The sequence below is a fragment of the Phyllobates terribilis genome, unplaced genomic scaffold (genome assembly GCF_046119375.1).
Source record: "Phyllobates terribilis strain yellow unplaced genomic scaffold, ASM4611937v1 Scaffold_2__4_contigs__length_985480577, whole genome shotgun sequence".
NCBI classification, from domain to species: Eukaryota; Metazoa; Chordata; class Amphibia; order Anura; family Dendrobatidae; genus Phyllobates; species Phyllobates terribilis.
The window spans coordinates 26,545,362-26,571,483 of record NW_027362762.1 but is presented as its reverse complement, the minus strand read 5'-3'; the positions used below and the strand labels follow the sequence as shown (position 1 = coordinate 26,571,483).

The following is a 26,122-nucleotide window of genomic DNA, read 5'->3' as shown; positions in this document are numbered from 1 at the left end:
GGCAGGTCATCCAGGAATTTCTGAGACTAAGAGACTTATCAGTAGCAGTTTTTGGTGTCCGGGATGGCAGAAGGAAGTCATCAAGTGGGTGTGTCAATGTACGGTGTGTGCTAGGTCAAAGGCTTCACATACTCCTGCTGCTGGGTTGCTTTGCCCCCTGGAGGTTCCTAGTGCGCCTTGGACGCATCTCACTATGGATGGTCGTGGACAGTTTTAGTAAGATGTGTCATTTGGTTCCATTCATTAAGTTGCCCTGCGCCAAGACACTCGCTAAGGCGTTTGTTAAGGAGATTGTCAAGCTCCATGGCGTTCCCACGGATATTGTTTCTGATAGGGGACCTCAGTTTGTGGCTCGCTTTTGGCGTGTTTTTTGTGTCAGGTTGGGAGTCCATTTGTCATTTTCGTCTGGGTATCATCCTGAGTCTAATGGACAGACTGAAAGAAAGAACCAGGATGTTGAACAGTTTTTGCGTTGTTTTGTGGCGGACAATCAAGAGGTGTGGTCTGAGTTTCTGCCTCTCGCAGAATTTGCTCTTAACAATCATACATCCTCCTCTGCTGGGTGTTCTCCTTTTTTTTGTTGTACTGGGAGACATCTGTCTTTTAGTTCGTTCTCCAAATTGGGGTCAGCGGTGACGGAGGAGGAGAATTTTTCCAGTGATTTGGAGAGAGTTTGGACTAATGTACATTGTAACCTTCAAGAGGCTAAGTCCAAGAAGTATTTTGACAGGAAACGTAAGGAGGTTTTGTTTACTGTGGGTGACATGGTTTGGTTGTCCTCAAGGAACCTGCGGTTGAGGATTCCCTCTAAAAAACTTGGTCCTAAGTTTGTGGGTCCATTTAAAGTGCTTCAGGTTGTTAACCCGTCTGCGGTTAGGTTGGATGTCCCTACTTCCTGGAAGATTAATCCTGTGTTTCATGTTTCCTTGTTGAAAAAGGCGTATGTATCTGATAGGGATGCCACTGTCACAGTTCCTCCTGTGGTGGAAGACGGCGAATATGAAATTTCTTGTTTCTTGAATTCTAGATGGCACAGAGGGAGATTACAGTATCTCGTCTCCTGGAAGGGTTTCGGTCCCAAAGATAACTCCTGGGAAAGGGTGGATGATGTCTCTGCCCCTAGACTTGTCAGAGCTTTCCACCAGAGCTTTCCGGATAGGCCTGGGCCTGGAGGATCCGGAGGATCCTCATAAAAGAGGGGGTACTGTTAGAACCCTCCTGTTTGTTTTTTCCATCTTGTGTTTTGCGGTCATGTGACCATCTGCCTTTATTTTCCAGCTCCGCCCTTTTAGCTGTGCTGGACTTCAGTGTTTGACTGTTTCTCTAGCCAGGTGCTTCGGTGCCTTTCTCTGTCAGTTCGCTTGGTCCTTCTGGGACCTCTAGTACCTTTTTGTCAGTTTATCTTTTTGTGTTCTGCCACAACTTTCTCAGTTCAGGAGGTGTTCTATTTTGTTCCAGTCCCTAGTTCTTTTAGGGACCCCTTCCCTTTATTCTATAGGTCTTCGTTCAGACTAGCCGAGGATTAAGGCTGGTGTGTTCGCTAGGAACAGGCAGCCCGCTACATCGTAGGGATTCAGCTTAGTCTTACTGTAGGGAAAGTTTTCCCCTTTTTTCCTTAGTACTTGTTGCAGATCATAACAGGACCCCAGTGCTGCAAGGCTTCAGTGCTAACCGCTGAGCCACTGTGCTGTTCTCCCTCGGATATCTATCATGCTGGAGAAACTTGCACCTACTGCCACTGAGTATCTTCAGCTCCTTTGTGAGAAACTAATGTATTTGGGCAGCCACTCAGTCTTCCAAATAAAATTCCTGAGAAGGAAATTGGGGATGGCTTTGCTCCTGGTACTGGGGGCAGTGCTAATACCATGGCGTCGTGCCATAGCTTACTGGAAATATTCCAGGCTGGTTGGAGCCAAATTGATTCCCATAGAAAAGTACCAGCAGCAACCTAAGGAGATGGTTGCCTCTATCATCATCACAACCTGCAAGGTTTGTATTATGAACTCTCCTGAAGGAGAAGCCAGGGCCCAACGGATGAGTCTCCGGTTCTCTGGCGGGTCTGTCCAACACTGCCGACAAGCATCCCTGGCTAAGAAAAGTGTGTGGGAAGGTTCCCGGACACTCTATGGCTGTTTTTTTTTTACTGTGGACTGGCTCCAGCAATCCATAAGATTGCAATCTATAAGATCCCTTCACTGGCTCCCAATTGACGTACAAAGCCATCCATAACCTTTCTTCTCCGTACATCTCTGAACTAATCTCCCCCGATATATTCCCTTACGTAATCTCCGGTCCTCCCAAGACCTTTTTCTCTCCACACTTATTTGTTCCTCACCCAATCACCTCCAATACTTCTACCAAATATCCTCTGGCATTCTGTGCCTCAACACGTCCGATTAGACACCACATTCGGATCTTTCAGATACAACCTGAAAACCCATCCGTTCAAGAAAGCTTACAGCCTGCCATTGCCTCGCTGCCACCTCACCTCAACACCACCGGAGCTAATGCAACTCCACGACCTACTGTCTCCTTCCCCACCATCCTGTAGAATGTAAGGCCGCAAGTGTAGGGTCTATAAGACTTAAGATGCAATATGGCACTTTGGTAAAGCCCAGCTATTTTCTCCCTCTGATATCTAACAATAAAAAACAGGTCATGCTGGAGAAACTTGCATCTACTGCCACTCAGTGTCTTCAGCTCCTTTGTGAGAAACTAATGTTTGCTCAGCCAGTCTACCAAATAATATTCCTGAGGTACGGAAATTGTGGATGGCTTTGCTTCTGGTACTGGGTGGTAATACCAATCGTGGCATGCCATTCAATGGATATTCCTGTCTGGTTGGAGAGAAACTCATTCTCACAGAAAAGTACCAGCAGCAAGCTAAGGAGATGGTGGCCTCTGTCATAATGAAGGAGTTTGCTCGTTGTCTAGTAGTCTGGTTTTTATGCTAAAGATCTCACTCATTTTTATAGTTTTAAGTGAGCACGCAGAGACCGTGGTTTCTGCAGCAGTGCATCCAGGCCGGGATAGTGGCGGAGAAGTTGCTGTATTATCAGTTTGAGGATGCGAGCCATGCAAGGCACGTGTCTGAGGTTGCCCCGGCATAGGGCCACCACCGGATTTGCGTCGTTATTGCACACGGCCTTCCCTTGCTCCAGGTTTAGTGGATACAGCCATTGCGCAAACTCGGCCTGGTATGCTGCCCACAACTCTCCAGCTGTATGACTGCGATCTCCAAGGCTTATTAATTTTAACACTGTCTGATTGCGGTGAGACCTGGCTGCGCAGTATGGAGGTGGGGGTGATTCTCTCTGCACTGTTGGAACGTGTGTCTCAGTAAGGCAGAGGTTGAGGGCGCAGGTGCAGGCATTAGAGGAGGTGGAGGATACAGAAGCACTGGAGGAAGCATTAGATACAGAGGTTTGTCCCGCAAGCCTTGGGGATTCCAACACTTGCTGTCTAGTGACACCTTGGTGTCTAGTGGTTTAGTTCTCCATCCCCTGGTGTGTAGTGGTTTAGTTCTCCAATCCTAGCTGTTTAGTAGTTTCGTTTTCCAACCCCTGTTTTCCATTAGTTTAGTTCTCCATGTTCTGGTGTCTAGTGGTTTAGTTCTCCAACCCTAGCTGTTTAGTAGGTTAGTTTTCCAACCCCTGTTGTCTTATTAGTTTAGTTCTCCATGTTCTGGTGTGTATTTATTTTTCTCTCCAACCCATCCATGCCCACCCCCAGGGGTTAATGTCTAGTGACGAGGGTTTGGATTCTTCTCAGACCCTACTTCGTCCGGGCCCGGATCAACTGAAAAAACATTTGGGCATCGCTACACATGCTTTCCCCCTCTTGAGTCTGTGAAGCTTTGGATGAGACCTCTGATGCCCGGAATGGAATGTGTGAACAGCACTGCAGACTCGCCAATCTGTGCTTCCCCATAGTCAGTTGGCCGGTTGGAGAGTTGTGACGAGGAGGGAAGCAAGTGTAATTGGGGTGCCACCTCTGTGGACTGTACTGTGTGTGATGTTAATGTGGAGGAAGAGGAGCAGAGGCCACTTGACGCAGCGCTTGTCATCTACTGGAGCAAATGTTCTTCCTAGCCCTCATCTACAAGGCGTACCGCTGTGCGACTGCCAAAGAAAGAGAGTCCAGTAACAGAAGTTTTCAAAATGCTGCACAATTGCTCACTGCAGCAAAACAAACCTACTTCTCATCTCTCATATCATACGTGTGTCACAACCCTAAATAGCTATTCAGTACTTTCAAGTATCTCCTCTGTCCACCAGCTCCCCCTCCCTCTCCTCTCATCTCATCTCAGCTGAAGACTTAGCCTCAATCTTCAAGCAGACAATTGACAACATAGGGCAAAGCTTTTGCTTAAAGTCCCAACTGTTAGAACCTTGCTCTTAGGTTTTTTTTTCCTTTCCTTTCCTTTTTTTTTCCTTTGCTGGTCACATGACCTTGTTGGCCTATTTAATCCTGCTCCGCCCTTCTGGCTTTGCTGGACTTCATTGTATAAACATAACAGTAAGTCCAGCCTGCAAATTCTCTAAGGAAAGATTTTTCTGTTCCATCATGGTGTCGGTTCAGGATTTGGCTCATCGCCTGCAGGGACTCTCTCTGGAGGTGGCCGAGCTCCGTCAGCACGTGAGTAGCTGTCCTGGAGCACATTTCTTGGAGCCTAAGGTATGTTTGCCAGATTTATTTTTTGGTGAACACCGAGAATTTTTTTCATTTAAAAATGCTTGCTTATTGTATTTTCGTTTGAGACCTAAGTCCTCTGGGGATGAATCCCAGCGCGTAGGGTTCATAATGTCACTTTTGCGCAAAGAGCCTCAGGAGTGGGCCTTTTCTTTGCAACCTAGTGATACATGCTTCAGATCAGTGGATAGTTTTTTTTCTGCTTTGGGACTATTATATGATGATCCTGACCGTGTCGCATCAGCTGAGACTGAGTTGAGACGTTTAAAACAGGGATCAGGTAATGTGGAAAAATATTGTACTCATTTCCGTCGTTGGTCTACTCAAACAGGGTGGAACGATTCTGCTCTGAAAAGTCTATTTCTTGCTGGGCTCAGTGAAAGGGTTAAAGACCTGCTAATTGCTTATCCTACACCTGAAGATTTGCAACAGGCTATGCAATTAGCTATACGGGTGGATAGAAGACTGCGTGCAAGGGTTAATGAGAGCAAATCCTCTGCTATGTCAGTTTCTGGTTATGAGAATGTGTGTACTAACAGTGGTGAACCGATGGAGATTGGATCGGTGGCACCTCGCTCTCAAGAAAAAGACCGTCGATTTTCTGAAGGCTTGTGTTTCTATTGCGGAAAATCTGGTCATTTGATTAAAGGCTGTGAGCTTCGTATGAAGAAAGGAAAAAAAAAAGGTCAGTCATGCCCGTATTGCCTGTTTAAATTCCAAGGGTATATTTTTAGCTGCTTCCACGATTGCTCAGAAAAAATTTATGGAATTTCGGGTGTTTGTTGATTGTGGGTCTACTCTGAATGTAATTGATGGGGGATTCGTGGAAAGACTCAATTTAAAACCTGAACCTTTATCATCCCCCATTGCTGTGGTTTCTGTGGATGGTTCCCCTTTGAAGAATATTACTCTCAAGGTCAGTGAATTTCCTCTCACTATTAATGGTGTTCACCATGAGAAATTGGATTTGGTAGTGTTGAATAACTTGCCTTCTCCAGTAATATTGGGATTGCCCTGGTTAAAATTGCACAATCCTGTACTGGATTGGTCTACCAGTGAAATTAAATCCTGGAGCCATAAATGTTATGACAAGTGTTGTAACGGGCGTATTGCAGCTTTGGATAGGGGAGAATTGCCTGTTCCTATTCAGGATTTTTGGAGAGTTTTTTCTGAGAAGGAATCGCAGGTTTTGCCTCCCCATAGAGACTATGATTGTACCATTGAATTTGTCCCTGGAGCGACTCTTCCTAAAAGTCGTTTATTTAACCTTACTATTCCTGAGAGGAAGGCTTTGGAGGAATACATACAGACAAGTTTGGCCGCCGGTCACATTAGGCCCTCTAAGTCTCCTGTGGCGGTTGGATTTTTTTTTGTAAAAAAAAAGGACGGCGGTTTACGTCCTTGTCTGGATTTTCGTGAGATTAACAAAATTACTGTACGCAATCCTTACCCACTGCCATTGATTCCTGATCTGTTTAACCAGTTAATGGGGGCCAAGTGGTTCTCTAAAATTGACCTTAAGGGGGCATACAATCTGTTGCGCATGAAGGAGGGTGATGAATGGAAGACTGCTTTTAACACTCCTGTGGGTCATTTTGAGAACCTGGTTATGCCTTTTGGTCTTACTAATGCTCCTGCATTTTTTCAGAATCTTATTAATGACATCCTTAGACCTTTGATCGGCAAAAATGTGGTTGTGTATTTGGATGACATTTTGATTTATTCGCCGGATCTGGAGTCTCATTGGCGGAGCGTACGTGAGGTATTACAGTTATTAATGGACAATTCGCTTTTTGCTAAGCTGGAGAAATGTGAGTTCGCTGTACAGAGAATTAGTTTTTTGGGTTACATTATCTCCAGCAAAGGTTTTGAGATGGATCCGGTTAAGGTTCAGGCTGTGCAGGAATGGCCTAGGCCTATTGGTTTGAAATCGATACAGAGGTTTTTGGGTTTCGCCAATTACTACAGAAAATTCATAAAAAATTTTTCTAGTATTGTCAAACCTCTGACCGATCTCACCAGGAAAGGTGCTGATGCGGTTCAGTGGTCTTCTGAGGCCATTGAAGCTTTTGTGTATCTCAAGGAGAGGTTCACCTCTGCTCCCATCCTTATGCAGCCTGATGTTACTAGGCCGTTTTTGGTTGAGGTTGATGCTTCCTCTGTGGGGGTTGGCGCAGTATTGTCTCAGGATAACGGGGATGGATTACATCCCTGTGCCTTTTTTTCAAAAAATTTTTCGGAGACTGAACTGAATTACGATATTGGTAATCGGGAATTATTGGCTATTAAACTCGCATTTGAACACTGGCGCCACTTCTTGGAAGGTGCGGAATTTCCCGTTCAGGTTCTTACGGATCATAAAAATCTGATATATCTTGATGCTGCCAAGCGCCTGAATGCCCGTCAGGCTAGGTGGGCACTGTTTTTCTCGCGGTTTAATTTCTCCGTTACTTACATCCCTGGTACTAAGAATGTTAAGGCGGATGCCTTGTCTCGCAGTTTTTCTCCCATAGTCGGTGCTGAGAAAGAGGAGAACATTTTACAAGAAGGTGTTGTGATAGCTGCTTTGGACTCCGTTTTGGAAAATGAGATTCTTAAAGCACAGGAGAATGCCCCTTCTAACACTCCTCATGGGAGGTTGTTTGTGCCTGGGACCTTTAGGAGAGATTTGTTTGTTGAGTGTCACGAATCTCGGTTGGCAGGTCATCCCGGAATCTCTGAGACCAAGAGACTGGTGGGTCGCAGTTTTTGGTGGCCTGGATGGCAGAAGGAAGTCATTAAGTGGGTGCGTCAATGTACTATATGTGCTAGATCTAAGTCCTCACATACTCCTGCTGCGGGGTTGCTTTGTCCTTTGGAGGTTCCCAGTGCTCCTTGGACACATTTGGCTATGGACTTTATAACTGGCCTTCCCCCCTCTGAGGGTTTTACTGTCATCTGGGTGGTTGTGGACCGTTTTAGCAAGATGTGTCACTTGGTTCCTTTCGTCAAACTGCCCTGCGCTAAAACTCTCGCTAAGGCCTTTGTCAAGGAAATTGTCAGACTTCATGGCGTTCCTACTGACATTGTTTCTGATAGGGGTCCTCAGTTCGTGGCTCGTTTTTGGCATGCCTTTTGTGATAGGTTGGGAGTTCATTTGTCGTTCTCGTCCGGATATCATCCTGAATCTAATGGCCAGATAGAAAGGAAAAACCAGGATGTTGAGCAGTTCTTGCATTGTTTTGTGGCAGACAATCAAGAGGGGTGGTCTGAGTTTCTGCCACTTGCTGAATTTGCTCTGAACAATCATACATCTTCTTCTGCTGGTTGTTCGCCTTTTTTTTGTTGTTCTGGGAGACATCCGTCGTTTGGGTCGTTCTCCAAGTTGGGCTCTGCCGTGCCTGAGGAGGAGAATTTTTCCGGTGATTTGGAGAGAGTTTGGACGGATGTTCGTGGTAATCTTCAGGAGGCCAACAGAAAATCTAAAGACTACTTTGATAGGAAACGACAGGAGGTTTTGTTCGCTGTTGGTGACATGGTTTGGTTGTCCTCTAGGAATCTGCGGTTGAGGATTCCTTCAAAGAAATTGGGTCCCAAGTTTGTAGGGCCCTTTAAGGTGCTTCAGGTTGTCAACCAATCTGCTGTTAGGCTGGAGGTTCCTACCTCCTGGAGAATTAATCCGGTATTTCATGTCTCTCTGTTGAAAAAAGCTGTTGTATCGGATTGTGACGCCTCTGCCTCTGTTCCTCCGGTGGTGGAGGACGGGGAATATGAAATTTCTCGCATCCTTAACTCTAGACGGTATAGAGGTAGTTTGCAGTATCTTGTGGCCTGGAAAGGTTTCGGTCCCGAGGATAACTCTTGGGTGAGGTCGGATGATGTTTCCGCGTCCAGACTTATCAGAGCGTTTCACAGGAGATTTCCTGATAAGCCTGGTCCTAGGGGATCCGGAGGATCCTCTTAGAAGGGGGGGTACTGTTAGAACCTTGCTCTTAGGTTTTTTTTTCCTTTGCTGGTCACATGACCTTGTTGGCCTATTTAATCCTGCTCCGCCCTTCTGGCTTTGCTGGACTTCATTGTATATCTACTTTCTAGCTAGCCTGTGCTCTGTGTCTTGCTCTGTTAGTTTGCTTGGTCTACTGACCTCTATGTTCTATATATTTTGTTTGTTCGTCTGTCTGCTACTATTTCTGTTAGGAGGTGTCCCATATTCCTCCCAGTCCTTAGTACTTGTAGGGATTCCTTCCCCACATCTATAGGTCTCCGTACAGACTAGCTTAGGACTTTAGCAGGTCTGATCGCAGGATCAGGTCCCCTGTTACATCGTAGGGATTCAGCTGAGTTCTATCGTAGGGACAGATCTCCTCTCTTTCCTTAGCTCTGGTAGCAGAACATAACAGGGACAGATCTCCTCTCTTTCCTTAGCTCTGGTAGCAGAACATAACACCAACAGCCCCTTCTCATAACGACTCAACTCTCCTCCTCCAAAACCAGCTTCTCCAGTTGACAGATAAAATGATGGAAGCACAGATATCCAATAACAATAATCCTTCAAGAAAGTTTATATACAACGACATATCCACTACTGTAGCACGTTTATCCAGCCCAGTTGATAACTGATCTCCAACACTCCATAAGCCATCCATCCATCAGCTCCACGTCCTCAGCCTATCCCTTCGGTGTCCTTCCACCAACTCCCCCTAAAACATGTCCCTTCTCCCTCTCTGGGTTCAACCCCCTCCAAGGTCAGATGTGATCACCCTCCTCCTTAAGCATTTACTGTTAGCTGAAACAATGAAGAATATTCCAAGAGCCTTCATCTGAGACTGCATGTAAGACCTCCTGTGGTGACGGCTCCACTGTGTCTACAATCAACACTCACATAATGAGATTATTGGCTGTTGTAACAATGGTTAGATACTCTTGAGATACAGATATCCTGAGATACCGATTAGTGGAATGCTGGACATTTTACAAGTGAATCTAGTGCACATACTGACAAGCAAACAAAGCTATATAAAACATAACAAGTAAATCACTAATAAAATACAATAATAATATTGACGAAAATGGTGGCCCGTGCTGGAATATAATCATAGTCTTTGGTAAGTGGGCAGCTCCTCACAAATGGGATTAAAGAAGAACTTACTGTACAGATCGCAGAGACGATTCAGTTTAGCTGGAGTGGTGGCGCTCCAATAGACCATTATCGAATGGGACCCCTGCAATAAAATATATACTCCTAGCATGAGTATGGACCCATCTTCACCAAACCGTAACCTCCGGTCCTCCCAAGACCTCCTACTCTCCTCCACACTTATTCGTTCCTCACCCAATCGCCTCCAAGATTTCTCCCGAATATCCGCCATCCTCTGGAATTCTGTGCCTCAACATGTCCAATTATCTACCACAACTGGATCCTTCAGACGTAACCTGAAAACCCATCTCTTCAAACAAGCCAACAGCCTGCCATGACCCTGCTGCCTCCTCAACACGGGAGCTACTGCAGCCCCCTCAACCTACTGTCTCCTTCCCCATTCCTGTAGAATGTAAGCCCGCAGGGGCAGGGTCCTCCTCCCTCTGTACCTGTCTATCATTGTTAGTTCTTTACTGTAAGTGATATCTGTATCTGGTATGTAACCCCTTCTCATGTACAGCACCATGGAATCAATGGCGCTATATAAATAATAATAATATACAATGTATCTGTAGAATGTAAGCCCCCAGGGGCCGGGTCCTCCTCCCTCTGTACCCGTCTATCATTGTTAGTTCTTTACTGTAAGTGATATCTGTATCTGGTATGTAACCCCTTCTCATGTACAGCACCATGGAATCAATGGCGCTATATAAATAATAATAGTATACAATGTATCTGTAGAATGTAAGCCCGCAGGGGCAGGGTCCTCCTCCCTCTGTACCCGTCTATCATTGTTAGTTCTTTACTGTAAGTGATATCTGTATCTGGTATGTAACCCCTTCTCATGTACAGCACCATGGAATCAATGGCGCTATATAAATAATAATAATATACAATGTATCTGTAGAATGTAAGCCTGCAGGGGCAGGGTCCTCCTCCCTCTGTACCTGTCTATCATTGTTAGTTCTTTACTGTAAGTGATATCTGTATCTGGTATGTAGCCCCTTCTCATGTACAGCACCATGGAATCAATGGCTCTATATAAATAATAATAATATACAATGTATCTGTAGAATGTAAGCCCGCAGGGGCAGGGTCCTCCTCCCTCTGTACCCGTCTATCATTGTTAGTTCTTTACTGTAAGTGATATCTGTATCTGGTATGTAACCCCTTCTCATGTACAGCACCATGGAATCAATGGCGCTATATAAATAATAATAATATACAATGTATCTGTAGAATGTAAGCCCCCAGGGGCCGGGTCCTCCTCCCTCTGTACCCGTCTATCATTGTTAGTTCTTTACTGTAAGTGATATCTGTATCTGGTATGTAACCCCTTCTCATGTACAGCACCATGGAATCAATGGCGCTATATAAATAATAATAGTATACAATGTATCTGTAGAATGTAAGCCCGCAGGGGCAGGGTCCTCCTCCCTCTGTACCCGTCTATCATTGTTAGTTCTTTACTGTAAGTGATATCTGTATCTGGTATGTAACCCCTTCTCATGTACAGCGCCATGGAATCAATGGCGATACATTGTATATTATTATTATTTATATATCTGTAGAATGTAAGCCCACAGGGGCAGGGTCCTCCTCCCTCTGTACCCGTCTATCATTGTTAGTTCTTTACTGTAAGTGATATCTGTATCTGGTATGTAACCCCTTCTCATGTACAGCACCATGGAATCAATGGCGCTATATAAATAATAATAATATACAATGTATCTGTAGAATGTAAGCCCGCAGGGGCAGGGTCCTCCTCCCTCTGTACCCATCTATCATTGTTAGTTCTTTACTGTAAGTGATATCTGTATCTGGTATGTAACCTCTTCTCATGTACAGCACCATGGAATCAATGGCGCTATATAAATAATAATAATATACAATGTATCTGTAGAATGTAAGCCCCCAGGGGCAGGGTCCTCCTCCCTCTGTACCCGTCTATCATTGTTAGTTCTTTACTGTAAGTGATATCTGTATCTGGTATGTAACCCCTTCTCATGTACAGCACCATGGAATCAATGGCACTATATAAATAATAATAATATAAAAAATAATACCACCATATACAGCCCTAATAAAACCATCATAATACTATATAGCATAAAAAATACCACCATATACTTAACAGCTCACACAATACCATTATAGTACTATATAATATAAAATAAGATAATCATACTACTGTATATAGCTCACATAATACCATCATAATACTATATAATAACAATACTACCATATACAGGCCTCAGAATATTGTCACAGTGCACATGACACACATTTACAGCTCACATAATACCAAATAATGAAAAAGATTATACAATCATATGCAGCTGAAATAATACTGTAATATAATGCCAGCATTATACTACAATATACATCTCACATCGTACCGCTGCAGCCTCGCAGCGCTGGGGTCCTGGGCTCAAATCCCACCAAGGACAAAACCTGCAAGGAGTTTGTATGTTCTCCCCGTGTTTGTGTGGGTTTCCTCCCACACTCCAAAGACTGATAGGGAATGTAGATTGTGAGCCCCAATGGGGACAGCGATAATGTCTGTAAAGCTGTAGAATTAATGGCGCTATATAAGTGAGTAAAATAAATAAATAAGTGGTTTTTTTACATGCTGTTTTTCTCAGGTTCCAATTAGATGCTTAGGCCACGTTCACACGGTCAGTATTTTACATCAGTATTTGTGAGCCAAAACCAGGACTGGCCTAACAGAGAAAAAAGCACCAAAACCGCCGAGTTCAGCGGCGTCTTTAGAGTTCTCATGAAATCACATCTGCCGTGCTCAGACATTTAGACCATGTTCACATGTAGCAGAAACGCTGCTTTTTTGTACAGATATTCTGCTGTGTTGAACTGTCCAAGCAAAGTGGATGTGATTTCATGAAAATTGCGCCCCCTGTGCGATTAAAGGTGAAAGAGCCGCAGATCCTTCATTAGGGGCAGAATCAAAGCTTTTCTGTATGTACAAAGCCCATTAAACCCGCGGCTTCACATCCGCATCAAATCAGGGGGACAAGGCCTGAAAGAAAGGTGGAAAACACCCAGTGATCAAAAACGACCGTTATCGTGTCATGTGGTGCGGACGCAATGTGTGAACACTGCCTTACAGACACAAAAAGCCAAATGACATGTGACCGCTGGAAAGTGGCCGCAGGTGGCCGCCATCACCGAGCTGCTGCTCCATCGCGCCTCCGCACCTTACAGGAAAATCATCTCCTAGTGAGCTGTCATGGCTGGCGTGCATCACACTCACTTGTAGGCCGCAAACCTTCGCCATCTCCTGGCCTCCATCTTCTGGAGCCGCTGCACAAAGATCTGGGGACGCCCAGTTCATTTCAACAACCAAAAATGTACGGGACAGTTCAAGTTCCTCAGATGGTAAATTGCAGTATTGGGCACGTCCCGCTCCTTGTTTCCTTAACACAACATGCCCTCGGCATCGCTATCCGTCCCTCCTGGACTATCCCTACATTCACTGGCTCTCTCTGCCCCTGAGATTTCCCATCCAGTCCCGCGTGCACCCGGGATCCGTCATTTACCTTCTCATGGTTCCACGTCCATCATGCCCTGTAAGCCAGCGGATAAGGTATTCTCCATAATACCCATACCGAGCCCTGAGCTCCGGACATTGCAGCGATGTCCCCAAGGGGTTCTAGTAAGACCTCCCACTGCCGTGAACGATAGATATCTGCTGGCCCTAGCAGCCCACTGCACCTGTACTTGACCTTGGTTACTGTACTTCAGTATCTGAGTCACTACCAGGAAACAGTCCCTTTTCTACTGGGACTGGTCCCTCCCACTGTGGGCTAGTCCCAACCTCTAACTATGTCTGTCCCTGCAGTATTTAGCTGGCAGATCTCCTCCAAACATTATACACAAAGTATATTACCGTTACTCTCTCATAACTGTATGTACTGAGCCTATTGCCCTTATCTTATGTTCTAGTACCCTGTCCTGACTAGGTAGCATGAAATGACAAATGGGTGTGAATTGGGATGTGTCCAGAGGCGTGGCCACCTGATCTAATAGTATGGGGTGACTAATGGTCTGTGATTCTGCGTGGTGCACTATGCATACATGTGACTAGCACCTTATACAGGAATGACCTGTGTGCCTCCACCTCTCCTGGATGACGGGAGTGTGAGGGGATGAGATGTGTGGTAGTAGATGATAGGAGCCTGTGTGGCTGATGGGTGTGGTAGTAGATGACAGAAGCCTGTGTGGCTGATGGGTGTGGCAGTAGATGACAAGAGCCTGTGTGGCTGATGGGTGTGGCAGTAGATGACAGGAGCCTGTGTGGCTGATGGGTGTTGCAGTAGATGACAGGAGCCGGTTTGGCTGATTGGTGTGGCAGTAGATGACACGAGCATGTGTGGCTGATGGGTGTGGTAGTATATGATAAACGCCTGTGTGGCAGTAGATGACAGGAGCCTTTGTGGCTGATGGGTGTGGCAGTAGATGACAAGAGCCTGTGTGACTGATGGGTGTGGCAGTAGATGACAAGAGCCTGTGTGGCTGATGGGTGTGGTAGTAGATGACAGGAGCCTTTGTGGCTGATGGGTGTGGCAGTAGATGACAGGAGCCTGTGTGGCTGATGGGTGTGGCAATAGATGACTTGAGCCTGTGTGGCTGATGGGTGTGGCAATAGATGATAAGAGCCTGTGTGGCTGATGGGTGTGGTAGTAGATGACAGGAGCCTGTGTGGCTGATGGGTGTGGCAATAGATGACATGAGCCTGTGTGGCTGATGGGTGTGGCAATAGATGACAGGAGCCTGTGTGGCTGATGGGTGTGGCAATAGATGACAGGACCCTGTGTGGCTGATGGGTGTGGCAATAGATGACAGGAGCTTGTGTGGCTGATTGGTGTGGCAATAGATGACAGGAGCCTGTGTGGCTGATGGGTGTGGCAATAGATGACAGGAGCCTGTGTGGCTGATGGGTGTGGCAATAGATGACAGGAGCCTTTGTGGCTGATGGGTGTGGCAATAGATGACAGGAGCCTGTGTGGCTGATGGGTGTGGCAATAGATGACAGGAGCCTGTGTGGCTGATGGGTGTGGCAATAGATGACAGGAGCCTTTGTGGCTGATGGGTGTGGCAATAGATGACAGGAGCCTTTGTGGCTGATGGGTGTGGCAATAGATGACAGGAGCCTGTGTGGCTGATGGGTGTGGCAATAGATGACAGGAGCCTTTGTGGCTGATGGGTGTGGCAATAGATGACAGGAGCCTTTGTGGCTGATGAGTGTGGCAATAGATGACAGGAGCCTGTGTGGCTGATGGGTGTGGCAACAGATGACAGGATCCTGTGTGGCTGATGGGTGTGGCAATAGATGACAGGAGCCTGTGTGGCTGATGGGTGTGGTAGCAGATGACAGGAGCCTGTGTGGCTGATGGGTGTGGCAATAGATGACAGGAGCCTGTGTGGCTGATGGGTGTGGCAACAGATGACAGGATCCTGTGTGGCTGATGGGTGTGGCAATAGATGACAGGAGCCTGTGTGGCTGATGGGTGTGGTAGTAGATGACAGGAGCCGGTGTGGTAGTAGATGACAGGAGCCTGTGTGGCTGATGGGTGTGGCAACAGATGACAGGATCCTGTGTGGCTGATGGGTGTGGCAACAGATGACAGGAGCCTGTGTGGCTGATGGGTGTGGTAGTAGATGACAGGAGCCTGTGTGGCTGATGGGTGTGGTAGTAGATGACAGGAGCATGCTCGGGATGATGATAGGAGTGTGTGCAGTGGTTGATGGGTGTAGTAGTGGATGGTCTTCGTATACACACTTGTGCACCTCCTGGTTGGTGCTGTGACCCTGGATTGGGAAACATCGGCTCTTTTTTTTTCTGTGATGTTTTTAGTTCACGTGTCCTCTTCATAAATAGCTGACATAATGCCGCCATACGGTGCTCAGTAACACTGTGTGCTCTCACCTTCTGTCAGTGACGTTTTTTAGTGATTTCCTTCCATCGTTTTCTGTTTCTTTTACTCAATGACTTTTCTACTATTGATCTCGATTCCTGGTATTGGATACTTGAATTGGCTTCTGTCTATTATGTGGATTGTAGGATTATGCTGTGTCTGTGTGGAGGGTCCCCTGTGTCTGTGTGGAGGGTCCCCTGTGTCTGTGTGGTGGGGCCCCTGTGTCTGTGTGGTGGGGTCCCTGTGTCTGTGTGGTGGGGCCCCTGTGTCTATGTGGAGGGGCCCCTGTGTATGTGTGGAGGGGCCCCTGTGTATGTGTGGAGGGGCCCCTGTGTCTATGTGGTGGGGCCCCTGTATCTATGTAGTGGGGTCCCTGTGTCTGTGTGGTGGGGTCCCTGTGTCTGTGTGGAGGGGCCCCTGTGTATGTGTGGAGGGGCCCCTGTGTCTGTGTGGTGGGGCCCCTGTGTCTATGTGGTGGGGCCCCTGTATCTATGTGGTGGGGTCCCTGTGTCTGTGTGGTGGGGCCCCTGTGTCTGTGTGGAGGGGCCCCTGTGTCTATGTGGAGGGGCCCCTGTGTCTGTGTGGAGGGGCCCCTGTGTCTATGTGGAGGGGCCCCTGTGTCTGTGTGGAGGGGCCCCTGTGTCTGTGTGGAGGGGCCCCTGTGTCTGTGTGGAGGGGCCCCTGTGTCTGTGTGGTGGGGCCCCTGTATCTATGTGGTGGGGTCCCTGTGTCTATGTGGTGGGGCCCCTGTGTATGTGTGGAGGGGCCCCTGTGTCTATGTGGTGGGGCCCCTGTGTCTGTGTGGAGGGGCCCCTGTGTCTGTGTGGTGGGGCCCCTGTGTCTGTGTGGAGGGGCCCCTGTGTCTGTGTGGAGGGGCCCCTGTGTCTGTGTGGAGGGGCCCCTGTGTCTGTGTGGAGGGGCCCCTGTGTCTATGTGGTGGGGCCCCTGTGTCTATGTGGTGGAGCCCCTGTATCTATGTAGTGGGGTCACTGTGTCTGTGTGGTGGGGCCCCTGTGTATGTGTGGAGGGACCCCTGTGTCTATGTGGTGGGGCCCTTGTGTCTGTGTGGAGGGGCCCCTGTGTCTGTGTGGTGGGGCCCCTGTGTCTGTGTGGAGGGGCCCCTGTGTATGTGTGGAGGGGCCCCTGTGTCTGTGTGGTGGGGCCCCTGTGTCTATGTGGTGGGGCCCCTGTATCTATGTGGTGGGGTCCCTGTGTCTGTGTGGTGGGGCCCCTGTGTCTGTGTGGAGGGGCCCCTGTGTCTATGTGGAGGGGCCCCTGTGTCTGTGTGGAGGGGCCCCTGTGTCTATGTGGAGGGGCCCCTGTGTCTGTGTGGAGGGGCCCCTGTGTCTGTGTGGAGGGGCCCCTGTGTCTGTGTGGAGGGGCCCCTGTGTCTGTGTGGTGGGGCCCCTGTATCTATGTAGTGGGGTCCCTGTGTCTGTGTGGTGGGGTCCCTGTGTCTATGTGGTGGGGCCCCTGTGTATGTGTGGAGGGGCCCCTGTGTCTATGTGGTGGGGCCCCTGTGTCTGTTTGGAGGGGCCCCTGTGTCTGTGTGGTGGGGCCCCTGTGTCTGTGTGGAGGGGCCCCTGTGTCTGTGTGGAGGGGCCCCTGTGTCTGTGTGGAGGGGCCCCTGTGTCTATGTGGTGGGGCCCCTGTGTCTATGTGGTGGGGCTCCTGTGTCTATGTGGTGGAGCCCCTGTATCTATGTAGTGGGGTCACTGTGTCTGTGTGGTGGGGCCCCTGTGTATGTGTGGAGGGACCCCTGTATCTATGTGGTGGGGCCCTTGTGTCTGTGTGGAGGGGCCCCTGTGTCTGTGTGGTGGGGCCCCTGTGTCTGTGTGGAGGGGCCCCTGTGTATGTGTGGAGGGGCCCCTGTGTCTGTGTGGTGGGGCCCCTGTGTCTATGTGGTGGGGCCCCTGTATCTATGTAGTGGGGTCCCTGTGTCTGTGTGGTGGGGTCCCTGTGTCTGTGTGGAGGGGCCCCTGTGTCTGCGTGGAGGGGCCCTTGTGTCTGCGTGGTGGGGCCCCTGTGTATATGTGGAGGGGCCCCTGTGTCTAGGTGGTGGGGCCCCTGTGTCTAGGTGGTGGGGCCCCTGTGTCTGTGTGGTGGGGCCCCTGTGTCTGTGTGGAGGGGCCCCTGTGCATATGTGAAGGAGCCCCTGTGTCTATGTGGTGGGGCCCCTGTGTCTATGTGGTGGAGCCCCTGTATCTATGTGGTGGGGCCCCTGTGTATGTGTGGAGGGGCCCCTGTGTCTATGTGGTGGGGCCCCTGTGTCTGTGTGGTGGGGCCCCTGTGTCTGTGTGGTGGGGCCCCTGTGTCTATGTGGAGGGGCCCCTGTGTCTGTGTGGAGGGGCCCCTGTGTCTGTGTGGAGGGGCCCCTGTGTCTGTGTGGTGGGGCCCCTGTATCTATGTAGTGGGGTCCCTGTGTCTGTGTGGTGGGGTCCCTGTGTCTATGTGGTGGGGCCCCTGTGTATGTGTGGAGGGGCCCCTGTGTCTATGTGGTGGGGCCCCTGTGTCTGTGTGGAGGGGCCCCTGTGTCTGTGTGGTGGGGCCCCTGTGTCTGTGTGGAGGGGCCCCTGTGTCTGTGTGGAGGGGCCCCTGTGTCTGTGTGGAGGGGCCCCTGTGTCTATGTGGTGGGGCCCCTGTGTCTATGTGGTGGGGCCCCTGTGTCTATGTGGTGGAGCCCCTGTATCTATGTAGTGGGGTCCCTGTGTCTGTGTGGTGGGGCCCCTGTGTCTGTGTGGAGGGGCCCCTGTGTCTGTGTGGAGGGGCCCCTGTGTCTGTGTGGAGGGGCCCCTGTGTCTATGTGGTGGGGCCCCTGTGTCTATGTGGTGGGGCTCCTGTGTCTATGTGGTGGAGCCCCTGTATCTATGTAGTGGGGTCACTGTGTCTGTGTGGTGGGGCCCCTGTGTATGTGTGGAGGGACCCCTGTATCTATGTGGTGGGGCCCTTGTGTCTGTGTGGAGGGGCCCCTGTGTCTGTGTGGTGGGGCCCCTGTGTCTGTGTGGAGGGGCCCCTGTGTATGTGTGGAGGGGCCCCTGTGTCTGTGTGGTGGGGCCCCTGTGTCTATGTGGTGGGGCCCCTGTATCTATGTAGTGGGGTCCCTGTGTCTGTGTGGTGGGGTCCCTGTGTCTGTGTGGAGGGGCCCCTGTGTCTGCGTGGAGGGGCCCTTGTGTCTGCGTGGTGGGGCCCCTGTGTATATGTGGAGGGGCCCCTGTGTCTAGGTGGTGGGGCCCCTGTGTCTAGGTGGTGGGGCCCCTGTGTCTGTGTGGTGGGGCCCCTGTGTCTGTGTGGAGGGGCCCCTGTGCATATGTGAAGGAGCCCCTGTGTCTATGTGGTGGGGCCCCTGTGTCTATGTGGTGGAGCCCCTGTATCTATGTGGTGGGGCCCCTGTGTATGTGTGGAGGGGCCCCTGTGTCTATGTGGTGGGGCCCCTGTGTCTGTGTGGTGGGGCCCCTGTGTCTGTGTGGTGGGGCCCCTGTGTCTATGTGGAGGGGCCCCTGTGTCTGTGTGGAGGGGCCCCTGTGTCTGTGTGGAGGGGCCCCTGTGTCTGTGTGGTGGGGCCCCTGTATCTATGTAGTGGGGTCCCTGTGTCTGTGTGGTGGGGTCCCTGTGTCTATGTGGTGGGGCCCCTGTGTATGTGTGGAGGGGCCCCTGTGTCTATGTGGTGGGGCCCCTGTGTCTGTGTGGAGGGGCCCCTGTGTCTGTGTGGTGGGGCCCCTGTGTCTGTGTGGAGGGGCCCCTGTGTCTGTGTGGAGGGGCCCCTGTGTCTATGTGGTGGGGCCCCTGTGTCTATGTGGTGGGGCCCCTGTGTCTATGTGGTGGAGCCCCTGTATCTATGTAGTGGGGTCCCTGTGTCTGTGTGGTGGGGCCCCTGTGTATGTGTGGAGGGGCCCCTGTGTATGTGTGGAGGGGCCCCTGTGTCTATGTGGTGGGGCCCCTGTGTCTGTGTGGAGGGGCCCCTGTGTCTATGTGGTGGGGCCCCTGTGTCTGTGTGGAGGGGCCCCTGTGTCTGTGTGGAGGGGCCCCTGTGTCTGTGTGGTGGGGCCCCTGTATCTATGTAGTGGGGTCCCTGTGTCTGTGTGGTGGGGTCCCTGTGTCTGTGTGGAGGGGCCCCTGTGTCTGCGTGGAGGGGCCCTTGTGTCTGCGTGGTGGGGCCCCTGTGTCTAGGTGGTGGGGCCCCTGTGTCTAGGTGGTGGGGCCCCTGTGTCTGTGTGGTGGGGCCCCTGTGTCTGTGTGGAGGGGCCCCTGTGCATATGTGAAGGAGCCCCTGTGTCTATGTGGTGGGGCCCCTGTGTCTGTGTGGTGGAGCCCCTGTATCTATGTGGTGGGGCCCCTGTGTCTGTGTGGTGGGGCCCCTGTGTCTGTGTGGAGGGGCCCCTGTGTCTGTGTGGAGGGGCCCCTGTGCATATGTGAAGGAGCCCCTGTGTCTATGTGGTGGGGCCCCTGTGTCTGTGTGGTGGGGCCCCTGTGTCTGTGTGGAGGGGCCCCTGTGTCTGTGTGGAGGGGCCCCTGTGTCTATGTGGTGGGGCCCCTGTGTCTATGTGGTGGGGCCCCTGTGTCTATGCGGTGGGGTCCCTGTGTATGTGTGGAGGGGCCCCTGTGTCTGTGGTGGGGCCCCTGTGTATGTGTGGAGGGGCCCCTGTGTATGTGTGGAGGGGCCCCTGTGCATATGTGGAGGGGCCCCTGTGTCTATGTGGTGGGGCCCCTGTGTCGATGTGGTGGGGCCCCTGTGTCTGTGTGGAGGGGCCCCTGTGTCTATGTGGTGGGGTCCCTGTGTCTGTGTGGTGGGGTCCCTGTGTCTATGTAGTGGGGTCCCTGTGTCTGTGTGGTGGGGCCCCTGTGTCTGTGTGGTGAGGCCCCTGTGTCTGTGTGGTTTGGCCCCTGTGTCTGTGTGGAGGGGCCCCTATGCATATGTGAAGGAGCCCCTGTGTCTGTGTGGTGGGGCCCCTCTGTATGTGTGGAGGGGCCCCTGTGTCTGTGTGGAGGGGCCCCTGTGTCTGTGTGGTGGGGCCCCTGTGTCTATGTGGTGGGGCCCCTGTGTCTATGCGGTGGGGCCCCTGTGTCTATGTGGTGGGGTCCCTGTGTCTGTGTGGAGGGGCCCCTGTGTCTGTGGTGGGGCCCCTGTGTATGTGTGGAGGGGCCCCTGTGTATGTGTGGAGGGGCCCCTGTGTCTGTGTGGTGGGGCCCCTGTGTCGATGTGGTGGGGTCCCTGTGTATGTGTGGAGGGGCCCCTGTGTCTGTATGGAGGGGCCCCTGTGTATGTGTGAAGGGGCCCCTGTGTATATATGGTGGGGCCCCTGTGTCTATGTGGAGGGGCCCCTGTGTCTATGTGGAGGGGCCCCTGTGTATGTGTGGCAGGGCCCCTGTGTATATATGGTGGGGCCCCTGTGTCTATGTGGTGGGGCCCCTGTGTCTATGTGGTGGGGCCCCTGTGTCTATGTGGAGGGGCCCCTGTGTCTATGTGGAGGGGCCCCTGTGTATGTGTGGCGGGGCCCCTGTGTATATATGGCGGGGCCCCTGTGTATATATGGAGGGGCCCCTGTGTATATGTGGTGGGGCCCCTGTGTCTGTGTGGTGGAGCCCCTGTGTATGTGTGGTGGGGCCCCTGTGTCTATGTGGTGGAGCCCCTGTGTATATGTGTGGTGGGGACCCTGTGTCTATGTGGTGGAGCCCCTGTGTCTGTGTGGTGGGGCTCCTGTGTCTATGTGGTGGGGCCCCTGTGTCTGTGTGGTGGAGCCCCTGTGTATATGTGTGGTGGGGCCCCTGTGTCTATGTGGTGGAGCCCCTGTGTCTGTGTGGTGGGGCTCCTGTGTCTATGTGGTGGGGCCCCTGTGTCTGTGTGGTGGAGCCCCTGTGTATATGTGTGGTGGGGCCCCTGTGTCTATGTGGTGGGGCTCCTGTGTATACGTACAGTGGCCCCCTTTGTACAGCTGTGGCCCCTGGGACTGATTTGCTCACCGCTGTTTCTCCTTTTGCAGCCGCCATTTGAGGTGGAGCTTTCTGAACTGAGTTTATTGAAGAGTGAGATTAACCTGGCGCTAAACAACCTGAGCTCCTGGACGAAGGACGAGTACGTGTCCAAGAACATGGTGAGTCCACCACATCATGACACGTGGTCGCCAATACACCTGGAGGAGGACTGAGGGGCCTGGAGGAAAGATGAGGAGGAGGACAGAGGGGTCTGGGGGAAAGATGAGGAGGAGGACAGAGGGCTCTGGAGGAAAGATGAGGAGGAGGACAGAGGGCTCTGGAGGAAAAAGGAGGAGGAGGACAGAGGGGTCTGGAGGAAAGATGAGGAGGAGGACTGAGGGGCCTGGAGGAAAGATGAGGAGGAGGACTGAGGGGCCTGGAGGAAAGATAAGGAGGAGGACAGAGGGGCCTGGAGGAAAGATGAGGAGGAGGAGGACAGAGGGGTCTGGAGGAAAGATGAGGAGGAGGACAGAGGGGCCTGGAGGAAAGATGAGGAGGAGGAGGACTGAGGGGCCTGGAGGAAAGATGAGGAGGAGGACAGAGGGGTCTGGAGGAAAGATGAGGAGGAGGACAGAGGGGTCTGGAGGAAAGATGAGGAGGACAGAGGGGCCTGGAGGAAAGATGAGGAGGAGGAGGACTGAGGGGCCTGGAGGAAAGATGAGGAGGAGGACAGAGGGGTCTGGGGGAAAGATGAGGAGGAGGACAGAGGGGTCTGGAGGAAAGATGAGGAGGAGGACAGAGGGGTCTGGGGGAAAGATGAGGAGGAGGAGGACTGAGGGGCCTGGAGGAAAGATGAGGAGGAGGACAGAGGGCTCTGGAGGAAAGATGAGAAGGAGGACAAAGGGCTCTGGAGGAAAGATGAGGAGGAGGACAGAGGGGTCTGGAGGAAAGATGAGGAGGAGGACAGAGAGGTCTGGAGGAAACATGAGGAGGAGAACAGAGGGGCCTGGAGGAAAGATGAGGAGAACAGAGGGGCCTGGAGGAAAGATGAGGAGGAGGACGACAGAGGGCTCTGAAGGAAAGATGAGGAGGAGGACAGAGGGGTCTGGAGGAAAGATGAGGAGGACAGAGGGGCCTAGAGGAAAGATGAGGAGGAGGACAGAGGGGTCTGAAGGAAAGATGAGGAGGAGGATAGAGGAGTCTGGAGGAAAGATGAGGAGGAGAACAGAGGGGCCTGGAGGAAAGATGAGGAGAACAGAGGGGCCTGGAGGAAAGATGAGGTGGAGGACAGAGGGCTCTGGAGGAAAGATGAGGAGGAGGACAGAGGGCTCTGGAGGAAAGATGAGGAGGAGGACAGAGGGCTCTGAAGGAAAGATGAGGAGGAGGACAGAGGGGTCTGGAGGAAAGATGAGGAGGACAGAGGGGCCTAGAGGAAAGATGAGGAGGAGGACAGAGGGGTCTGAAGGAAAGATGAGGAGGAGGATAGAGGAGTCTGGAGGAAAGATGAGGAGGAGGACAGAGTGGCCTGGAGGAAAGATGAGGAGGAGGACAGAGGGGTCTGGAGGAAAGATCAGGAGGACAGAGGGGCCTAGAGGAAAGATGAGGAGGAGGAGGACAGAGGGGTCTGGAGGAAAGATGAGGAGGAGAACAGAGGGGCCTGGAGGAAAGATGAGGAGGAGGAGGACAGAGGGGTCTGGAGGAAAGATGAGGAGGAGGAGGACAGAGGGGTCTGGAGGAAAGAGGAGGAGGAGGAGGACAGAGGGGTCTGGAGGAAAGATGAGGAGGAGGAGGACAGAGGAGTCTGGAGGAAAGATGAGGAGGAGGACAGAGGGGTCTGGAGGAAAGATAAGGAGGAGGACAGAGGGGTCTGGAGGAAAGATGAGGAGGAAGAGAACAGAGGGGTCTGAAGGAAAGATGAGGAGGAGGAGGACAGAGGGGTCTGGAGGAAAGATGAGGAGGAAGAGAACAGAGGGGTCTGAAGGAAAGATGAGGAGGAGGAGGACAGAGGGGTCTGGAGGAAAGATGAGGAGGAGGAGAACAGAGGGGTCTGGAGGAAAGATGAGGAGGAGGACAGAGGGGCCTGGATGAAAGATGAGGAGGAGGACAGAGGGGTCTGGAGGAAAGATGAGGAGGAGGAGGACAGAGGGGTCTGGAGGAAAGATGAGGAGGAGGAGAACAGAGGGGTCTGGAGGAAAGATGAGGAGGAGGAGAACAGAGGGGTCTGGAGGAAAGATGAGGAGGAGGACAGAGGGGCCTGGATGAAAGATGAGGAGGAGGACCGAGGGGTCTGGAGGAAAGATGAGGAGGAGGAGGACAGAGGGGTCTGGAGGAAAGATGAGGAGGAGGAGAACAGAGGGGTCTGGAGGAAAGATGAGGAGGAGGACAGAGGGGACTGGGGGAAAGATGAGGAGGAGGACAGAGGGGACTGGGGGAAAGATGATGAGGAGGACAGAGGGCTCTGGAGGAAAGATGAGGAGGACAGAGGGGTCTGGAGGAAAGATGAGGAGGAGGACAGAGGGGTCTGGAGGAAAGATGAGGAGGAGGACAGAGGGGTCTGGAGGAAAGATGAGGAGGAAGACAGAGGGGTCTGGAGGAAAGATGAGGAGAACAGAGGGGCCTGGAGGAAAGATGAGGCGGAGGACAGAGGGCTCTGGAGGAAAGATGAGGAGGAGGACAGAGGGCTCTGGAGGAAAGATGAGAAGGAGGACAGAGGGGTCTGGAGGAAAGATGAGGAGGAGGACAGAGGGCTCTGAAGGAAAGATGAGGAGGAGGACAGAGGGGTCTGGAGGAAAGATGAGGAGGACAGAGGGGCCTAGAGGAAAGATGAGGAGGAGGACAGAGGGGTCTGAAGGAAAGATGAGGAGGAGGATAGAGGAGTCTGGAGGAAAGATGAGGAGGAGAACAGAGGGGCCTGGAGGAAAGATGAGGAGGAGAACAGAGGGGCCTGGAGGAAAGATGAGGCGGAGGACAGAGGGCTCTGGAGGAAAGATGAGGAGGAGGACATAGGGGTCTGGAGGAAAGATGAGGAGGAGGAGAACAGAGGGGCCTGGAGGAAAGATGAGGAGGAGGACAGAGGGCTCTGGAGGAAAGATGAGGAGGAGGACAGAGGGGTCTGGAGGAAAGATGAGGAGGAGGACAGAGGGGTCTGGAGGAAAGATGAGGAGGAGAACAGAGGGGCCTGGAGGAAAGATGAGGAGGAAGACAGAGGGCTCTGAAGGAAAGATGAGGAGGAGGACAGAGGGCTCTGAAGGAAAGATGAGGAGGAGGACAGAGGGGTCTGGAGGAAAGATGAGGAGGACAGAGGGGCCTAGAGGAAAGATGAGGAGGAGGATAGAGGAGTCTGGAGGAAAGATGAGGAGGAGGACAGAGTGGCCTGGAGGAAAGATGAGGAGGAGGACAGAGGGGTCTGGAGGAAAGATGAGGAGGACAGAGGGGCCTAGAGGAAAGATGAGGAGGAGGACAGAGAGGTCTGGAGGAAAGCTGAGGAGGAGGAGGAGGACAGAGGGGTCTGGAGGAAAGATGAGGAGGAGAACAGAGGGGCCTGGAGGAAAGATGAGGAGGAGGACAGAGGGGTCTGGAGGAAAGATGATGAGGAGGAGGAGGACAGAGGGGTCTGGAGGAAAGATGAGGAGGAGGAGGACTGAGGGGTCTGGAGGAAAGATGAGGAGGAGGAGGACAGAGGGGCCTAGAGGAAAGATGAGGAGGAGGACAGAGAGGTCTGGAGGAAAGATGAGGAGGAGGAGGAGGACAGAGGGGTCTGGAGGAAAGATGAGGAGGAGAACAGAGGGGCCTGGAGGAAAGATGAGGAGGAGGACAGAGGGGTCTGGAGGAAAGATGATGAGGAGGAGGAGGACAGAGGGGTCTGGAGGAAAGATGAGGAGGAGGAGGACTGAGGGGTCTGGAGGAAAGATGAGGAGGAGGAGGACAGAGGGGTCTGGAGGAAAGATGAGGAGGAGGACAGAGGGTTCTGGAGGAAAGATGAGGAGGAGGAGAACAGAGGGGTCTGAAGGAAAGATGAGGAGGACAGAGGGGTCTGGAGGAAAGATGAGGAGGAGGACAGAGGGGTCTGGAGAAAAGATGAGGAGGAGGAAGACAGAGGGGTCTGGAGGAAAGATAAGGAGGAGGAGGACAGAGGGGTCTTGAGGAAAGATGATGAGGAGGAGGACAGAGGGGTCTGGAGGAAAGATGAGGAGGAGGACAGAGGGGTCTGGAGGAAAGATGAGGAGGAGGACAGGGGCCTGGATGAAAGATGAGGAGGAGGAGGAGGACAGAGGGGTCTGGAGGAAAGATGAGGAGGAGGACAGAGGGGTCTGGAGGAAAGATGAGGAGGAGGACAGAGGGGTCGGGAGGAAAGATGAGGAGGAGGACAGAGGGCTCTGGAGGAAAGATGAGGAGGACAGAGGGGTCTGGAGGAAAGATGAGGAGGAGGACAGAGGGGTCTGGAGGAAAGATGAGGAGGAGGACAGAG

The 26,122-nt window shown here is 51.8% G+C and overlaps 1 protein-coding gene across 3 annotated transcripts in view; it reads left to right on the top strand.

Annotated features, from left to right (window-relative positions):
* LOC141190376 (aldehyde dehydrogenase family 3 member B1-like) overlaps positions 1-26,122 on the top strand; it is a 320,040-nt gene that overhangs the window by 44,912 nt on the left and 249,006 nt on the right. For all 3 annotated transcript variants that reach the window (XM_073661221.1, XM_073661219.1, XM_073661220.1), the window contains one exon: positions 21,723-21,833. In XM_073661221.1, coding sequence (XP_073517322.1) covers positions 21,723-21,833 — 111 coding nt within the window. The remainder of the gene's footprint in view (positions 1-21,722; positions 21,834-26,122) is intronic.